The 19,468-nt window shown below is 35.5% G+C and overlaps 2 protein-coding genes across 2 annotated transcripts in view; both read right to left on the reverse strand.

The window, feature by feature from the left end:
- Window positions 1-7,337, reverse strand: part of LOC144452063 (rap guanine nucleotide exchange factor 6-like) — a 69,813-nt gene extending 62,476 nt beyond the window's left edge. The window contains exon 1 of the mRNA XM_078143074.1: window positions 6,045-7,337. Within this exon, the coding sequence (XP_077999200.1) occupies window positions 6,045-6,146 (102 nt within the window). The 5' untranslated portion in view covers window positions 6,147-7,337. The remainder of the gene's footprint in view (window positions 1-6,044) is intronic.
- A 3,480-nt stretch (window positions 7,338-10,817) lies between these two features.
- On the reverse strand, window positions 10,818-19,067 carry LOC144452064 (solute carrier family 15 member 4-like). The gene is made up of 8 exons (XM_078143075.1): window positions 18,632-19,067; window positions 16,138-16,348; window positions 15,403-15,572; window positions 13,957-14,174; window positions 13,219-13,405; window positions 12,678-12,878; window positions 12,099-12,230; window positions 10,818-11,156 (listed from the first exon to the last, which is right to left on the reverse strand). Exons 1-8 carry the CDS (start codon window positions 19,065-19,067, stop codon window positions 10,894-10,896), a joined length of 1,818 nt encoding a protein of 605 aa, XP_077999201.1. The 3' UTR covers window positions 10,818-10,893.
- Between the last annotated feature and the right edge of the window lie 401 nt (window positions 19,068-19,468).

Genomic DNA, 19,468 nt, shown 5'->3' on the forward strand with positions numbered 1-19,468 from the left:
ACAAATGGAAAATTGAGTGAAATTTTGCATCACTTATTCAGCCTAAAAAAAAACTCTCTGAAACCACAGCACATTTTGTCACAATTTAGGCCACAAACTACTAACATTTCCAAACGGAAAATCTCACAAACTTTTGAATAATTTATTTACTCTGAAAATACTGTCACTATTTTAGCCAGAAACTACTCAAGTTCACAAATGGAAATATGATAAACTTTTGAATAATTTATATACTCTCAAATACGCTCTGAAAACACTACACATTTTGTCCCAATTTTGGCCAGAATCTACTCAAAGACAAGTGAATGATGATACTTTTAATTTTATATATTACTTAAAAAACTGGTTACTACCTTGTACATTATCATTTGATGACAAAAACATGACAAACATGGATAAAGGCAGATGATGTGAGTAGTACATTTTGATAGCATACGACAGTAGCATCCATACAGTATGTAATATGAAATACAGGGAGGCTTCAATCTTTAGATTAAATCAGTGATATCTCGTATCAGTTACAAATCTCTTTTTCATGATGGATACTTCCATGTTTGATAAAGTGCTAATATTCTTACAGCCTGCAGCTGGGGAGTGACTCAAACAGTTTTCACCATCTTGTTGATTCAAATGAAGTTACAGATTAGAATATTTCATGTTTATGTCAGCCTACCATAATATGTAGTTGTGCAGAGACTTTACTCTCACTTTGCCCTTACCCATACATGTACATTTGTACCTGGCATTTTGATAACTTAAGGTATTGCTTTATTGCTATGGAGATAAACAAGTGCAAATTCTTATTGGGTTTTCAATTCTTCCAGCTGTGAAATGAAATGACGTCACACGTGGTTGGAATCAACTCAGAGTGTTGATCTGTACGATATAAACATGACTACCATATTCAACATTGCTGTGGGAAATTGTAATCTAATTTTTGGGTTTGAAAATTCGAATGTTTTAGCAAAATGCTAGGCGTGGTTGAGGAAAGTGAGAGCAAAACCCCTCACATAACAGGATTCAAGGATCCGAGATACTTTGCTTCCGAAGAACTGAGTTAGCCCCAAACAGACTCAATGAAATACAGAGAAGTTACAACACGTTGTAACTGAACATTATAGCAATAATTCAATTGAACACAGCAGGCAGCCAGAAGAAAAAGCGTGTAAAACTACACTAGAAATAAATATATAGCTATGGAAAGCAAGTTTCATATTTCTCATTCTCCATTATTTTAAGTGTATCGTTTTAGATTCTAGCTTATTTTACTACTTTTATATGTGTAAGAACCGACCATAAACACAGTACTTTTAATAATGTAACCCCTTAAAAATATAATGCATTCAGTAAGTGACATGTAGGATATTAATAGCAGGATACAGACCAAATATATTTTATTCGAACATAGTTTTTTATTTTTATCTGTTCAGCTACTTTTGTGACTTATAATGTCATTTCTGTTATACTCCTAACTGCTGCTATTATATATTAACAATGTACAATACAACTGCTGACATCAGACCATTGACAAACGGAACATGTTACAAACAAGGAAAGTAAACAAATGAATTGGATTAATAACACTTGGCTCCACATGTTGGAACAGCAGAGACTTGTATTACACACCATGGTTTGATAAGAAAAGTTTTATGGCCTCTTTATGTGTACATGAAATGGCAGGGGAAATGGAGATTTGTTTGTGAACATGAACTACTACGTAAAGAGGCCATACAACTGTTCTTATCAACTTATGAAATGTAAGATAAATCTCTGTACTTCCAACATGCTGTGCCAACCATTATTAATCCAATTCAGTTGTTTACTTTCCCTGTTTGTAACAGGTTCTGTTCGTCAAGGGTCTGATGTCAGCAGTTGTATCATTTACACGCATCATAAAAACTTGAACGAGAAATAAATAAAACATTTATATGAAACGACACAAGCAGATTTTAACCAATAAATCTTTCAGGAAAATGTCAACGAATTACACAAAAAAGTACATGCCCGAAATCCTGTGATGTTCATTATTGATAAAAACTATTTTTAAAAATTCAAAATTTATACTGCTCGCTATTTTAGGAAATTTAAAAAATATATATATATTTAGTTCAAATAATAATTGGTGAAATATTAATATTCATGTTTCACTCACTTACTTTATCAACTACAAATAATATTATCGTCCAAATGATCACTTCTTGTTTCAATTCCACTTTTATTTCTAAATCACAGACAAAAAAAATGTTGGGGAATTGAACTGTAACAGAGAAATAACAACAGGAATACTGTATAATATATAAAATTCTGAAAAAAACAAGACCTGGGAATGTAGTAGTCGTACACATTTTTTGAACATTTGTAGTCCTTTGAAGGTGAAGTAGAAGCCCACACATGTTGAAAGCCATTTCCATTTGGTCCTTGACGAAAAATAAAGGTCATTTCTCTCGGAAAAGTCCTGATAGATTAAGTATGCTGAAGTCAAGGACAAGCCATGGCTGAACTGAACTAATATATTCACAAACTGCGCTGTCCTTGCATCACAGTTCAGTAACCTTGACTGGTACATTTACCCATTGTTAGATTTTCACTCAGAAAATTTTACATTTGGGATATCATTTCATCTGCATAAGTTTTTCAACAAAACTGAATATTTGATTTAGGTAAGGTAAATTTGAACGGTAGCTAGCAGAGTGTTTACACTTTTGCAGTGAATCAGTATTCCAAAAGAAGGAGGTCTTTCCATGTTTACACTGTAATATTTTCACTAGCCGGGGTGTAAAAATAACACATTTGGCTTACTAATTCATTCACTTGAATTCTTTCTAGACCGTTTGATATAGATTGCTGTCAACGGTAGCACAAGCAGACTGTTTACACTTGCAGTGAAATCAGCACTTCCAAAGAAGGACGTCTTCCAGAATGCTAGACATGTATGTACAATGACATCATTACTAGCATCATACACGTCACCTAAGGTTTCACCTCTAGTCATCAAGCCTCTCCCTTATCTCTACACCCTAACATACAACATTCCTGCATCACACGGAAAATATGCAAAAAATGAAAGACGTAAACCATATTTTATCGTACATGATTCATACATCGTGCATCTTTCCTTATCATCTCTCCCTAAATATAATTTTAATTCAATATTAAGTATTTATTTGGCAATATTCTAACACAAAAATGCTATATATTTATATTCAAAATTCTAATTTTAGCATCAAAATTGACAATAACTGTCATCTGGGTTATAAATCAGATGTCCCCCATCAATGAAATGGTTGACCCAAGAATGTGACCTTTAGGCTACAGTGTGTCATAGGTATGTACTATACACAAAAGAGATACATTCTTCCCTTTGTCCCTTGAGTCCAAAGACATGATCTACCTGTTCTGCCTGTAACTCATCGTTACACCCTCTACATGTATCAGTAAACATTGCCATAACAAGGCAGCGTCAAACGTCAATGAGCTTAGATGTTCCTTTTAAAAAATTAAAGTCGAATCTGCTGAGATCATTAAATTTTTTATATTTACCATGCATCAAAATAACGATGTGCGTTTTGATTTCTATAGAATAAAAGAAAGCAAATCAGTTGAAATACAGTACATGTTCGACAATGCCATGGGGTTTTAAAAGTCTAGTTATCTGTTTAACTGCAATACTTACCTCGCATTTGTTACAATACAATACAATTCCATACATTTTAAGTTTCATTCTTATTCTGTACTGAATAGTAGCCAAGGGTTAGGTAATGTCTTTCTGAACATTACATTGTATTTCACTGACCAGTGACAAGAACCTTTCCTTTACACTGTAAAATGCATACTGTTTAGTGTTACATCGACCAGATACAATCTTTTACTCTAACATACCACAGTAAATACCCCATTATAAACCTGCTCAAATGAAACTCAGCATAACCATCAAAAGTGAAACGTTGCATGAAATATCTAGTTTTGCATATTTTTTTATAACTGTCCATTTCATTATTTATGTAGAGTCTAGACGATATTCATAATTTACCATAATAAATGAATACATCTATACAGGAAAGGTGTCCAAGACAACCCGATTCCAAACCGATCATTCACATTATAAGGGTACGAATAATGACAAATATGCAAATTTATGCAAATTATGCATTTGCAGCTGGCAAGGTTTAGTTATGCAGTTACACCGAATGGACCATTCTTTTTTTAATCAATGTTCATGGTCCTATACACAATACCCCTTTTGTAGTCTGTAAACTCAACATATTCACAACTAATTCATCATTATTTTTAATCATATCAATTTATAAAATAATTTATTCGTATCCTTCAGACACCAATCTATAAATATAGATTAGTTGAATAGCAGTTAAATAAATGTGTACTTTGCAATTATGTGTCTGGAACCGAATCACACAAATCGGTCTAGGCTCTCTTCAAAGATAACAATGGAGCAAGGCTGTTCTGCTATGCACAATATTAGTATTCTGAATAGCTGGGGTTGGGATATGTCGGACTACAGTTTAGAAAAAATCAGTTGTGCTTTCATATCAATAATTTACATGCATGCATTTCCGTTTCGAAAGCCATGAAATGTACTCGATCAGAGTTCGTTCTCTGAATTTTTGATAACGATTATGACTCCAGTCAGCTAATATAGTACATTATTTGGGTCATCCAGACTCAAAAAACGAATTCTTATTTTCATCCCATCTCGGTTGTGTTTCATACATGGATTGTATGTATTTCAACATTGGAAGGGAAAAAAATCACTGGTGTTTACTTCTCCCTTTCTGAGGGACGATAACAACAAGGTCGAATGTATAACCTCTAATGATGTCATCACACAGGAGATAACAACCTGACAGTAGATATGTGTATGGCAGACAGATACTAAACACTGATACATGTCAGGCAGTCTATCGGTGTTTCAATATGTCTGCTGGTAGAATGACTAAGGTCAAAGGTTATATACCCGGTTTATTCTTTATGACCTTTATTTCAGACTCTATATATTACCTTTATTGTAATTAAGTTTTTACTCAAGGCTCAAAATCTGCAGTGTGTCGAGGCACGTAGACTACCAAAAATTGTATCAAGACTACCAAATTTATACGTGGTAGCCCAGATGACAATTGGAAATCAATACAAAAAGTGTAGCTGAAATGGTTCACTTGGCTAAAATTGACACTTGAGTTGCTTTCTAGTCAATTGGACCCCAAGTCAATTGGACCCACATCAATTGGACCCTGGCTCAACATAACTTTACGGAAGCAACTTGGTCAACTTTAACTTTTCGATGTTATTACTTGATTGACAAAGTCACGGAAAATCAGTTGAAATTAACTGGATTTAGAAGCAGATCAACATTACAACACTGACTTGCCAGTGCATTGCCTGCGCCTGCGAAGTCTCACTTTGCCATGTCAATACTACAATCTGACTAATAATTGCCCCCATATTTGCTAGTAATAACAAAACGTGTAATTGTAAAACATGTTGCTTATAACAGGGCAATGGTTGCTCGAGTCGAGTTGTGTTGAGACAGGGTTTGGTGGAGGGTCCAATTGACCTCGGTCCAATTGACACAGGGTCCAATTGTCCAGCTTCCAAAACTGACTACCAAATATAGAAGTTACATCCAAGCCCTTTACAATGTATATATAGTATATACATGTATAATTATATACACATGTTTATATATGCGTGTTATTATTTATATATGTATGTATGGCAAATATACACACCCATGATAGTTAATCAGAGAATATATGGGGTTTCACTGTGTTCTGTTATACATATATTGGTGCCTGGGGCAGTATCAGCAGTACTGATAGTGATAGTATTAAAGTTAGAAAAGAATGAACTGTACAATTTGGCTATTTCTGATCATAAATAGCAAAACAATCATGACAAGCATAGTTTAATTGTTGTGTTTCTTAGCCAACGTGATGCCAGCTAAGAAACATAAACATTTGCAATCACAATAATTGCTAATGTTTACGTACGTAATTACACCACATTATGGAGAAGTCAAATATACTAACCTCCTGGGTTCGCTCTTCTGGACGCTTTTGCAAGAGGACGATGAACCGTCGATCTGGATACGTAGCTAGTGACATGATGAACTTTTTCATTATCTCTGACATTCTCCAAGTTCATTCATTAGTTCAGGAACAAATTCGCACTGACTACCCGGCCTACATGGCCTCCATCACACGACAGAATTATACTGTTCCTCGTCCGTACCGCTGTCGTGATTTCAATAAGGAAGTATGTTCTCCCAGGAAATATTCAAAAGAAATTCTACTATTTGTGTTTACTTTGATAACGATAAATATTTACTTTACGCCAATAATTTCACATATTTGGTGGGTGACACATTGTGACGATTGTAATGTTTTGTAGAAATTCCCCGGAAGTTGTCAATGCATGAAATTTTCCTGTCAAGCGTTGACATCTCGTTGATTATAAAGACAACAAACCAAGTTGACTTTCTCAACAGACCTTCGTAAAACTATGTACCGTTCACTTTGTAAACATTGGTGTAAGCGTGTACGATAAGTTGTAATGAGATACTTCCTCGGGGTAACTTGTCCACTCGTCCTCAATTATACACTTCGCCTCGTAGGTATTCAGGATTCGACAAACTATTTCACCGACAGATGTTTAAAATTAAGAAGTATACATGTCGAGAGAGTAAATGAAATACCAACACGTCGTTCAGATTGACTAGACGATAGTATGCACAAATTAGAAAGGACTGCACTGAAACAAACCCGTCCTGTGGCTTCCAAGCCTTGCAAGTGATCCGAATACTACTGCTACCGTTTGCCAATAAAATTATGCACGGGTACAAATCCACTAGGGAGTGACTCCCCAGATAAACAACACTTCCTATTCAATTCAACAGTAGATGACACAAAACTTCCGGACCACGAAAGGGCGACTCACTCACCGGTGAACCTGGGGTACACAATGTCGTAACGCCTATATGTATATTTTCCTTGCCGCATGCAGATAGAAAGTTCCAGTTTTGATTCACGATTCCAATCCCAGTACAGAGCTTGTACAGTGCGGCGATCCTGAAAAGTGGTCGTGGCGGTGAACCTCTGCAGCTCTGCAGTTCGGCGCGGCGGTCGTCGAAAATCTTGTGTACGTGAATTCAGCTGCCTTCGTACCCGCTGAACTACTACGAACTGACGTCGAATTGCAGGGATGATGTTATCAGTTAGCTTGTTTCCTCAATTACTAGACTCTGTCGCGACGTCACTTTGTCAGACTTAAAGCGCACATAAACGATGTATATAGTAAAAGCCGCTGAAAATAGAAACGTTTAACTTGACTGACGACGCTTATCAGGTGACCAAAATGGCGACGAATGATTAGCAGATGAAAGCGAAAGGTCCCGGATGCAAAATTCCCAATATTTTTTAGCTTGAGGGCGGTAGTGTTGTTACGACTGTGAGAATAAAATAGAATATTCCTGGCATCCCTTTACACTGTGGGAACAAAACTTTTCCCTTATGGAAGACATTCAGTTCACATCTGGTTTTCAGTCGTTTCAACAAGAAGTTATGATTTAACTTTGTTGGTACTGAAACCTCTACCATTTTTTTGTCAGTAAAATTACCCCCCCCCCCCCACCACCACCACCACCACCACCACCACCACCACCACACAACACAACACAACACAACACAACACAACACGACACAACACAACACAACAACAGCTTAGATTAGATTGATTGTTGGGAAATGTCACATGAATCCTGTTACTACTAATGTATCAATATACTCTAACAAATACTACACATCCCTATGACTGGGAGCAGAGCATGTATAATGCAATACATGAAATTAATGCCTTCACTTTAGTTTGCTATGCCACTTTAACAAATACTACACATCCCTATGGCTGGGAGCAGAGCATGTATAATACAATACATGAAATTAATGCCTCCAATTCAGTTTACTATATAACACTGAAAGCCAAAGTTGTCAACAATTAATTTGGGAGCCCAAGTACACAAGCAATAGATTTCCACATAGTATATATGAAGTGTGAAATAAACGATATCAAAACATTTGTGAAAATATGAAATTTTATTTCTAACTATATAGTTACAAAGGATTTCCGAATAGGTTCAAACCCCAACTGCAGTGGTAAAATGCAAGTGGTTTAACCACTTGGCCACCGACAACCCTCACTCGGCCACTAACAACCCTCTTACTTTCTTCACCCTTGGGGCTAATTAACCCCAAATACAGAGGCTGTGATAATAGGTATTTGGGTTGGTTTGCGGTCACTGTAGGTACTTGTCTGTTACTCCAAATACATATCTCAAAAAAGGATACCCAAAATATTTTCCCTTCTCCCGTCTATAATTAATATTATTTACAAAATTGACTCATAACTTACTCTTATTAAAATGATTGCGTTATAAAAATAGAACACTTGCTGAATCATTTCAATGATTTGAAACAGTAAAATCAAAAACTTCCAACAGACTCAAAAAATTAATATTTAAAAAACAAACCCTGCTTCTGTATACACGTTTTAGATGTCTGAGCTGCATGCTACAGAATCTCAAAAATTGAAAATATCACGTGCTATAGTAGTTGTGACCACAAGCACGTAAAAAACTGATCAAAATGACATTAAAAATGATTGAATTCTTCATCATAAAGTCTCATCAAGGTCTAGAAAATATCTCTGCATCAAAATCTCAACTATTATGATTTAAGTGTTCATGGAAAGAAAGCCAATCATCACACACTCGATCAACTTCTCATCACCATTCTCATTGGGACCAATGTTCTTGGGCTATTTGTAAATCGTAATCATGTCACAGGCAATAACTACTGAGAGCTGAGAATGCGAGTGCCAACATTTAGAGTAAACAGCGCCCCCAAGTGGCACACTTGTGTCATTATGTTGTTAATATTTTTTTTAAATTAAAGTACAGATGTAAATGATTGTTTACTGTATAATAGCATAAACCTTCATTAATATGTAAATATCAGACAGTGGATAAAAGAAAACACCTTCATCAAATAAAACATCTGTTTACATATTTAAATCAAAGTCCATACTGCCTATATAGAAAGATACACTACATTGATATATCAGTACTACAGGTGGTGCAATACATCTCACCTCTTTTGTATATATGTATATATTAAAATGTAAACGGTGCTCAGTACATTATATGTAGAGAGGTACAAATAACGCAATACTTTAATAGGATGACAATAATGAGCCGTCACACTATCTGATGATTGCTGTTGAGCGTAAAACTGTATTATGGCTCATTCATGTCTTAATAAGTATTGTGTCATAATCATGTCACAGGCATATATATATTACTATATATACACATAGGCAAACATGCACAATTTTCAATAACATACCACAATTGAAGTATTTCCATCCAATCTTTCTTAATACAATGGTCCCTCACTAAATCAATTATTGCCTCATTAACCCATGATTTAAGCTAAGTTGCAGATGCCATGTTGGCTCACAAATGGTTTTTGTTTTATTTAATTTATCATTGTGTGATTCTGAATCTATTAGAACCCTGCTATGCATATATGTTGCTGTCTGAATTTTACGCAAAAAGTACTGTTGACAAATACTTATGGCTAATAACCAAAATATAGGGTTGGTTCAAATCAGAAATGTCATTGAGTATTCAGATATGCCATGACAGGGCGCCCTCACACAAACTAGTCTACCCCTGTCAGAACAGGCCTGTGAGGGCGCCAGTGCAGTGACAGGACATATCTTGAAGTCTATATTCAGCCTTGCTTTGATACTAAATGTACACAAACGTATGCATAATGTTTCAAGTTTTTCACAAAGTCATCTTTGTGGCAGTAACTTTGATTGTATTACGATACTAGCACACAGGTTTCCTTCAGTTCATTTTTTAAGTAATAGTGGTTTTCACCTGTTCTGACTAAGAAGTTATACGTAATGTGCACAAATATGTCATATTTCCCCACACATAATTACATGTGTATTTGAGTTGCTGACTACTTTGGAAAGACATAACATGAGTATTTGGCATTTACCATAATATATACCATAGATACAACCTTTTTACACCATTTTTTGACAAAATAAAGAACAAAAATCTTTACATAGATATTGTTAGATTACTAGAATTGGTTTCCAACTTTGTCTGTCCATTTGCTACAACAGTGACAGACATTGTTGAAGATACATTAAAACTTAGAGATGTCAGTAGTAAACACCAGGGTGCACAGAATTAGTAGTTGCCTTGTCTAGAAATACTAGTCCAGTGTATTTTTAATGATATGGCTGCTACGATAATTCTACTTTGAGCATATGCATTTTGTCATAGATATAATTTGCAGGTATTTACATGAACTCATTCAAACACAAAATTGATGAGCATATATCTCTGAAAAGAAAGCAAAACTTAGCCAAAGAAAAGCAGAAAACTCCTTGCATAAGTTGTCTATTCATTCAGTCAAATGCACAGACTATTTATCAATATCCAACTGTGATAAGATGGTAAACCTTCAAGTAATTTACTGTACACTTCCACAAGTAAAGTAAACTTGGAGACTAACTTTGAAACCAATACTAGTAATCTATCAACATCAATATAAACATTTCTGTTCTTTCTTTTGTCAAAAAATCTGTTCCAGATAAGAAGACTTAAAAGTCGAAAAATATAGATTAAATATAAATTAGATTTCTTTATTAAAAATTTATATTGTATTTCACCAAACTAAACTATTTTTAATATTTCTGAAATATAATATTCATGATATGTATCTCTGTATATACAATGAAATTATTGGAAGACTGAATTCTGTAAAAATTTCAACACCCTGTGAAAAAGTTGGAATTCGGTTTTCACATTGTGGTATCCAGTGCCTCATTTGTTTGTGACTGAACAGTTTCACTTTCTGTGATGGGTTTTACGACAGCACCTTTGCTGCTATCCGGCGTGTTCCGGTACGAAGAATCCAGAAATAAAACATCTTCCTTCTCAACATACTTGTATTTCCAGGCAATCAATACAAATATGACAAAATCAACGATCATCAGTATTGCGAGGAGAAAGAAAAATCGTTCTAAGTATCCGTCGTTTACTTCATCAGGCAGCCATGGATCATCTACGGGAGAACAAGAAAATGACGATTTGTCTTTTATTGAGTAATTAGGAAACAGATTTCAGTAGGAATCACAAACACTTCAAATTTTGACACATTATATTAAAGGAACACAGTCTGCAACTTGTAAGTACAAAATGTATTTTTCATCATTTTTGTGGCCAAATAAAAGGTTACTTATATTTTACCCGTCGCTGTCACTTGTTTAATGACCAGTAGTCACTAATAAAATTCTTACTGTGCAAACTGTTGTGATTCTTTATTCAATCAATCAATCAATCAATCAATCAATCAATCAATCAATCAATCAATCAAATTTCTATAAGGCAGATTTCCAGAGCAATGTTCTGTTCAGTAGCACTGAATGGCTAAAGCACACCATATGCTTTGGTGAACAAATAAGTCTTCAGTTTTGTTTTGAAACAATCCAGGCTGGAGGCTTGGTGGATGTCAAGTGACAAAGAGTCCCATAGTTTGGGGGCGACATATGAAAATGAACGACCTCCATAGGTGACTTATCTGTAATTTGTTGTTGTAAGTAGATTCTTGTTTGTAAAACGTAGAGTGCGACTTTCATACGATATGAATAAAATAACATCATTTTATTCATATATATTCGAGTCCTATTAGACTACAGTATCACAGCAGTTTATAAAGTAGGAGTTTTGACAATGAAGGTACTCATAGAGTTCTACTAATTGAAACATGGTTACTTAAACCATCACTTACAATTGACAGAACTCAATCTAGGTATTAAAATAAATTATACACAATCCGATGACATAATTTATCACATGTATAAAAAAAGTTGAGGAAATTCTTACTATTCTCTCATCTGTTCACACAATGCCAGAAGACAGTAATGTTATGCAAGACATGTATCGACATAAACATTATACTAGAATAGCTTGTGTACTTGACCTAGGGTCCCATAATAACTCTTACCAGGTGTGGCAGCATTGACAATGATAACCAGTAGAGATCCTAGATAACTACCGAGTCCAGTTGTTAGTAAAAACATTCCCATGACGACACCTTGCATTGCTGGTGGTGACTGGGAATAGGCAAACTCCAACCCTGCAGTGGAGAAAAGATTTACCAAACGAGAAAAACAATGTAAGAAAGGCCAAAGGTCAGTAGAGATCAGTGTGTCCTCTAAGCCAATTTGATGCACCACTGACGCACACAATTTCTAGTGACGCACCAAAATTTGGTGTTCCCCTATCTCTTACTATGTGGTGACTCGCAAGAAATCCCAGTTTTTCTCATTTTGACTCACAACAAAATTTTGCTATCGTTAGAAGGCACACTGGTAAAGATATTGCTGTAACAACATTGCCTTGCATCACAAATGACGACTGAGATGGTGCACCCTTCCCTGCAGTTGAGGAAAGATAATATACATAACAACAAACATCCTAGGTCACAGGTCAGTTATAAATCACCCCTAGAATAGTCAATATGTTCAAAATTGTTGAAATTGACAGAGATATAGAAATGGAAAAATTGATTTTTTTCACCTACCTGTTATTGAGGTAAATATCTCACTGGCTCCAATTAATGTAAATTGAGGTACTTGTGCAAAGATGCTTATATTTGATGAATTATATATCTGATTACTGATCTCCTGTGGAAAGCCTCCATTTGTTCGAAGCTCATTTTTACGGCAGATCTCAACTATAGCAGCTAATATAACAGACACTGTTGCCAATATCATACCAAAACCTGCAAAAAATCCAACCAGCATTTGATGGTTACAATCTTGTTAGTGCTATTTCGAAATGTTTTGCCATCAAATTCTCAAGCACATATTCATTCCATAGTCAAAGCAAATCTCTGATAAGACTTCCTTGCTACATGAATAGTGCCCTAGGGAAAAAAGAACACTAGTGACCCCTTTATGCAAATTGAGGTCATTATGAGTCAACAGTCCAGACCATGTGATACGATCTAAGCCAATCACTGTAGGTTGTACGAAAACAATCATATGGATAGTGTTTATTACAGGATATTAAACAAGTTGCAATATTTTAATTCTTTCATTGACTTTCTGAAATCTCCTTACCCATTCTCCTCAAGGGTGTGAAATTGATTCCTTTATTTTCCAGACAAGGATAGATAACTCGATCCATCAATGGTATCATGACAAGAATGATCGCTATATTAAATAGATTCAGACTCGATATTGGGATGGTGAAATCTCCATGGGTTAACCTCATTCTCTCTCCTTGCAGGAAATACACAGATTGCATCTGGTAAGAAATTCAAAAAAAAATTTACCCAATAAATATAAAGTATTTTATTACAGTTTCAGAACACTCCACGCATCTGGGATTCCATTCTTTTGTCATATGATTCCAGTGATGAGTCATGTGACCAACCCAGAACACCAGACTGATGAACAAGTCCACAGGTGTGGATGAAAAGTTTAAGTTTTGCTTTCACTAAACATCAATTGTGTGTAGTGTTTCAAAAGTTTAACTTCTCTGTTGATACAGTAACCAACACACGTGATCTTGCACCAATAGTTTCAGAACGGTTCTGAATCAAGGTTACCTTGGTAACAGAGGAGTAATATTTACTCAGTTTCCGATGCAGTGAACCATAACTTTGGAGGTGAATAACAGTATAATATCAGTTACTATGGGTGTATATAAACAATTTTGACCAACATCAAAATATTTTGTCTCGTTTCTCATGAGCACACTGCACCCAAACTTTTCTTTTCATTTCCTTCAAATCACAAAAAATTACACGAATTATTTTGAATTCTAAAGTTTCCATGTTTCAGTTGTGCCTATACCTGCATGTAAATGGTCCAGTATGGAATGATTGTCAGGAAGACAGGGACAATTCTTCCCAGAGATTTCACTTCTTCTACATGTACTTCTAAATAAGATCCGCCATTAGTCTCTTTTGCTCTGTCCAGACAGCTATCAATATCCGTTCCACTCACAGATTTAGATCTCAGTCTCCTCACACTCTGATACAGGATCTTTCCAACTCTGGAATACGCACTCCCTGTTATGTTTAATCAGATAGAAAAAATATGTTGAAAGGGCTTGGTTTGTGTTAGTCTAGATGCTAGCCATGGCTTCCAATCTCAAGATCTCTCCACCCTGTCTAGCTCAATGAGAAATCATGAACCAGAGGCACTTCATGCAAATGAGTGAACACCTGAACTGTTAGAATGATGTAAACAATGTATAAGTAGTGTCCTGATATGACAAAATGTACTGTATGGATATTATGTAACTGCCCACAATAAATACAAACCCTTTCTTGGGGGGGGGGGGGGGGGGGGGAATTCTGTGATTAATAAATCCTGTTGTTCTCACCTTGTAGTTTTTTTGCACTTACCAATACACCCCCTCCCCACCCCACAGTAGAAAGCGGATTAACAAGGACATGACGGTAATGACTGTGGGTAGCTTCGTTTGAATTTGACATTCACCTCAGTTCCTCTCGCACTGAGCTAGATGTGAGAAGTGATTCAAAGCCACGGATAACCTCTAGGCTAGGTAGTATGAAAGAAGTTGGTGTTTGATATTTGGCAAGGTTGATGCTAGTCTTGTATTTCGGTTGCTAAATAAAGCTAAAAGGTGATGAGTACCTCTCTCTCTCTCTCTCTCTCTAGGCACAGCGCCCCCAGTGGCAACATTTGGCACTTTTAAAGTCTAGCAGCATGACCAGGTTTCTATGTATTACATCTATCACATTGACTTACTTCATTGATATAAAAGTCGACCACAGACCATAATCAAGTTTACAGTTTTTGTAAACAATACAATTTGAAGATGTTTGTTAAGGTTGCATATTTTGAATTCTGGTTGTTACTAGTCAGAGCTGGTCAGCATGGGGAGAACCCGGCACTGTGAACAACAGTAGGATGGTGTTTGGAAACTTCCCAATCTTGTATTTAGTTAGGACTAGCATGTGTTTGTATCAACATGAACACCAGTAAAATAAATAAACAATCCAAAACATATCAAATTATGCTAAATATCTGGGTTTATTTTTGTTAATCTCTTTCAATGCTTTTGCCTAACATTCGAAAAACATTCTCCCTAACATCTCCGAACATAATTTGCTTGATTTTCTTACAATATTTTCACCCAACATTGTAAACATCCTTCAAATAGTTGTTGAGATAAAAAATTTGCCATTTTTCAAACCGTTTTTTTGCAACATTTTTTTTGCAACATTTACAACATTTGAGCATTCATTTGATCATTTTTCGATAACATACCTTCTGGGGGTTTATTGATATAACTATTCCGTCCAATCAGCAACAACACAACAGCTATCAAGATTGAGATAACAGGAATGAGATAGCCAATCACAAAGCTAACTTCTTGCTGGATGTATACGACAATGGAAAATGCTAACGCTGACCCTACATTGATGAACCAATAAAACCTGTAGACAAACAAGATAAATTATTACTCCCGGTAGGTGAAAATAGAGTTATGGTGGTTAAATGGCCAGTTTTGAATCTGTACATTGCTGGCTGGAAGTTGATCACGATGGTTGAATGGTTAGAGTGCCTGGCTTGTAATCTGTACATTGCTGGTTGTGGAGTCATGAGGGTTGAATGGTTAGAGGGGTTGGCTTGTAATCTGTACATTGCTGGTTGTGGAGTCATGATGGTTGAATGGTTAGAGTGGTTGGCTTGTAATCTGTACTTTGCTGGTTGTGGAGTCATGAGGGTTGAATGGTTAGAGGGGTTGGCTTGTAATCTGTACTTTGCTGGTTGTGGAGTCATGATGGTTGAATGGTTAGAGTGACTGGCATGTAATCTGTACATTGCTGGTTGTAGAGTCATGATGGTTGAATGGTTAGAGGGGTTGGCTTGTAATCTGTACATTGCTGGTTGAGGAGTCGTGATGGTTGAGTGGTTAGAGTGCTTGGCATGTAATCTGTACATTGTTGGTTGTGGAGCTAAATTTTTTGTAAACTTTTGAGAAGTATTTTTTTTTCTCACCAGTTGAAAAAAGTCTGCACTGCTTTTTGTCCAAGATCTTCAGTTTGTTGAGCACCAAATGGACCTACGTTTGATTTGATGCCACCTGTTCCTATGGCGATGAGAGTTAATCCAATGAGATAAAAGATTCTTTTCTGTTCCACAGTTAAAACATACTCTCCACCTGTTATTTCAAGGAATTCTATTGAAACCACTGGTAGTAAGGAAGCACCTGTTTGGAAAAATATGACGAAAAAAAATGGATTCTTGAAAAAATAGGAAAATTGATAAAACTATTTTCTGAACCAAGGTTCATCAACCTTTGCAAAAATGCCACAATCGATATATCGATATTGTACGTACAATAACAAATATTTTACACATTTATCAGTCTTAAGCAATTTATTGAGTTACAAATAAGGACTTGGTCTATGTTGTGTCACATTTGATTTTTCAAGTAGGAAGCCATGATAAAATTGTTTTGTAAATTAAAAATAAAAATCCAAAATAAATAACCAATCCTTATCCATATGGCCACTTGAAGTCATCAGATCTGACCCTTAGCTGTGCTCTGACATAAGGGCAACACACTCTGTGTTGTCTGCAGTGTTTGTCTGGACTATGAACTGTTATTAATCCTTGACCAACAAACATGTATAGATGGATAATGGGTTAATAAGTATGTTTATCCTAACATCATGAACATTGTGTGAGTGAAACATTACTTCGTAGGAAAAACATCGAATCTTGTCACAATAAGTACGAAAAATAGCTAATCTTGTTACAATTAGGATGATCAAATTTTATACAGGAGATCAACAAACAAGACAGACAGAAAAAGTGAAATATGATTTATAATTTATAAATAATGGAGTCATTTCTCAAGTATCTAGATTACAGTCACATTTTCTCTTGAAGGGAAGCAAAGAAGCAAGGTAAACTGATGAAAGAAGGGGACAAAAAAAGGAGAGAAATCTGAAAAAATACAAAGAAGAAAGACAAATAGCAAAATTAAAGAGGCTACGTGGATGAGAATTGGGTATTTGTTTTAGATTTTTTAATTTATTAAACAATTTTATCATGGCTTCTTACTTGAAAAATTAACTTGAAAGAACATATGCCAAACCCTTCTCTGTTACTCAATAAACTGCAAAAGACTGCTAAATATAAATAAATGTTTGTTATTGTACGTACAATAACAAACATTTTTACACATGTTATAGTTTTTTGCAATGTATCAGAGTTACAAACACAGACTTGCCATATGTTGTTTCACATTGATTTTTCAAACAGAAAGCCATGATAAAATTGTTTAATAAATTAAAAAATCCAAAATAAATACCCAATTCTCATCCATATGACCACTTTAAAACTTCCAGAGCTGGTTCTAGAATTAATAAAGGGGAGAGCGAAGGGGAAGTTGAAGCCTGAAAGCGTTTTTAATACGTTCCAACCGTGTGGTAGCAAATGGTTATAACCATAAGCAGACTAACGACTGAATTTTTCAGACTAGGGTACTGGGTGTTGTGGATACAAAAACATTTTGTGACATATTCAACTTCAAATTATTGATTTCTAAAATCTACCTGTCATCAAACTGACAACCTTCTGACAACAAAATGTTACAATTTTAAAAGTGTACTTCAAAACACAATCCACTCAGATTTTTGCCTGCAATTTCAAGTAGAATGTGCCCAACAAGTCAATTTGTCTGAAAACCAAAGTTTTTCAAATCTTCCATGAAAAGTTGTTTTTAGGACCTATTGCAAATGAAGAAATTTTGGGTTCACAATCTTCTTTTCAAGGAAATCCTCAATCTTTCAATTTCAAATAACATGGTAAAAATTTTACTTAGTAGCCATATTGGATTCTAAAATGAGAGCCATATTGGATTCAGTAGCCATATTGGATTCTAAAATGAGCGCCATATTGGATTCAGTAGCCATATTGGATTCTAAATGACAGCCATACTGGATTCAGTGACTCCTGATTTAAAAAAAAAAAATTAACTGGGAATGTGTCAAGTTTCTTGAAAAATGCAACAGAAAAATATGTAAAGCTTTAATTCCAAGGTGCATACTAAGTTTGATTTGAATAGTTATATGGTGTGTCATCAGGTATAAGTCCACTTTCTACAATAAGTTCAAACGCAGGTAAACTTTTAATCATGTTTAACAAAACGATAAAGTTTTCAATCTAAATATGACATATTATTACATAATATGGGGAATATGTTATGCTGGCAAAATAAAACAAAAATCTGTGACATTGGGAGTTAGGGTTGCTTGTTGTGTATTGAACTTGAAGACAGTTTGGTTGAAATTGACCTTATACATGTTTGAGATACAGATAAACACACACAGACAGACACACGGATGATGGACGGACACAGAACCAAAATAGTAGCTGCCCCCCCCCCCCCCCCCCCCCCCCCCCCCCGACTTTGTCCACTGGGGCTAAAAATCCATTCTATTACTATCACCCCATCACATAATCTTATTCTTTGGTGACTTACCTGCAAAATATATAAGTGCAGATCCATAAATTGTATTAAACTTTCCAGCTATGGAATCAGCTATGAAACCACCAAACACAGGTACAAAATAGGAAGTCCCAGTGAAGACATAGCTAATAACCACAGCTTGAGAACTGGATAATTTCAACACATTGGTACAGAACAAAACCAGATTGGCTCCGATACTGTAGTAAGTTAAACGTTCACACATCTCTACGCACAAAATACATACAATGACCCGTAGTCGGTCATACTGGCTTTTGAAGTTCTGTTTTTGTTCCACGGGCGTCTCGACCCCTTTCTCATCAATATCGCTATCATCTTTCCCAATCAATGGTGTCGTTTCATGCTTCGGGCTACTAACCAGAGATGAGGAATCACTATTGTAGTCACCCATGCCATACAGGCTATCACCTCGACTCGGACTTGTTGCCATGGTAACTAATATCTATGCACACTGGAGAGTGGGTAGTTATTCAGCTGGCATGATTCTTTAGTGTCACTGAAATGAAAATTCAATAATTTTGGTTTATATAATACATATGTAAATGTATATACATACATAATAATTTGATGTTGCTATTTATATAAACACCATTTTACTTGCTGGGTGTGACCTCAGATCAACAAGCAAGGGTTCTGAGGTATAATTGAGTGCCTGGTTTGAAAACAAATTGATTTCTTACCCTCAACTATTATAACCTATGTCATAGCAATCTGTTGTATCATTATGGTAAGGCCTAGAAAAAAAAATTGTTGGTTCCGGTTACCCAACCCCACCTAGATGTTCACTGCCGACCCTAAACATTTGTTTACATATTCGAGAAAAAAATAATA

This window comes from Glandiceps talaboti, chromosome 22, assembly GCF_964340395.1.
Source record: "Glandiceps talaboti chromosome 22, keGlaTala1.1, whole genome shotgun sequence".
Taxonomy (NCBI): domain Eukaryota; kingdom Metazoa; phylum Hemichordata; class Enteropneusta; family Spengelidae; genus Glandiceps; species Glandiceps talaboti.

What these genes read in the sequence shown, in the direction of transcription:
- LOC144452064 (XM_078143075.1), bottom strand. Translation starts at nt 19,067, where the DNA reads ATGGCAACAAGTCCGAGTCGAGGTGATAGCCTGTATGGCATGGGTGAC. An exon ending in ACTGGACCATTTACATGCAG is followed by an intron (nt 13,406 to 13,956) that starts GTATAGGCACAA and finishes ATTTCTTACCAG; the next exon opens with ATGCAATCTGTGTATTTCCT. An exon ending in GATATTTACCTCAATAACAG is followed by an intron (nt 12,231 to 12,677) that starts GTAGGTGAAAAA and finishes TCTCCACTGCAG; the next exon opens with GGTTGGAGTTTGCCTATTCC.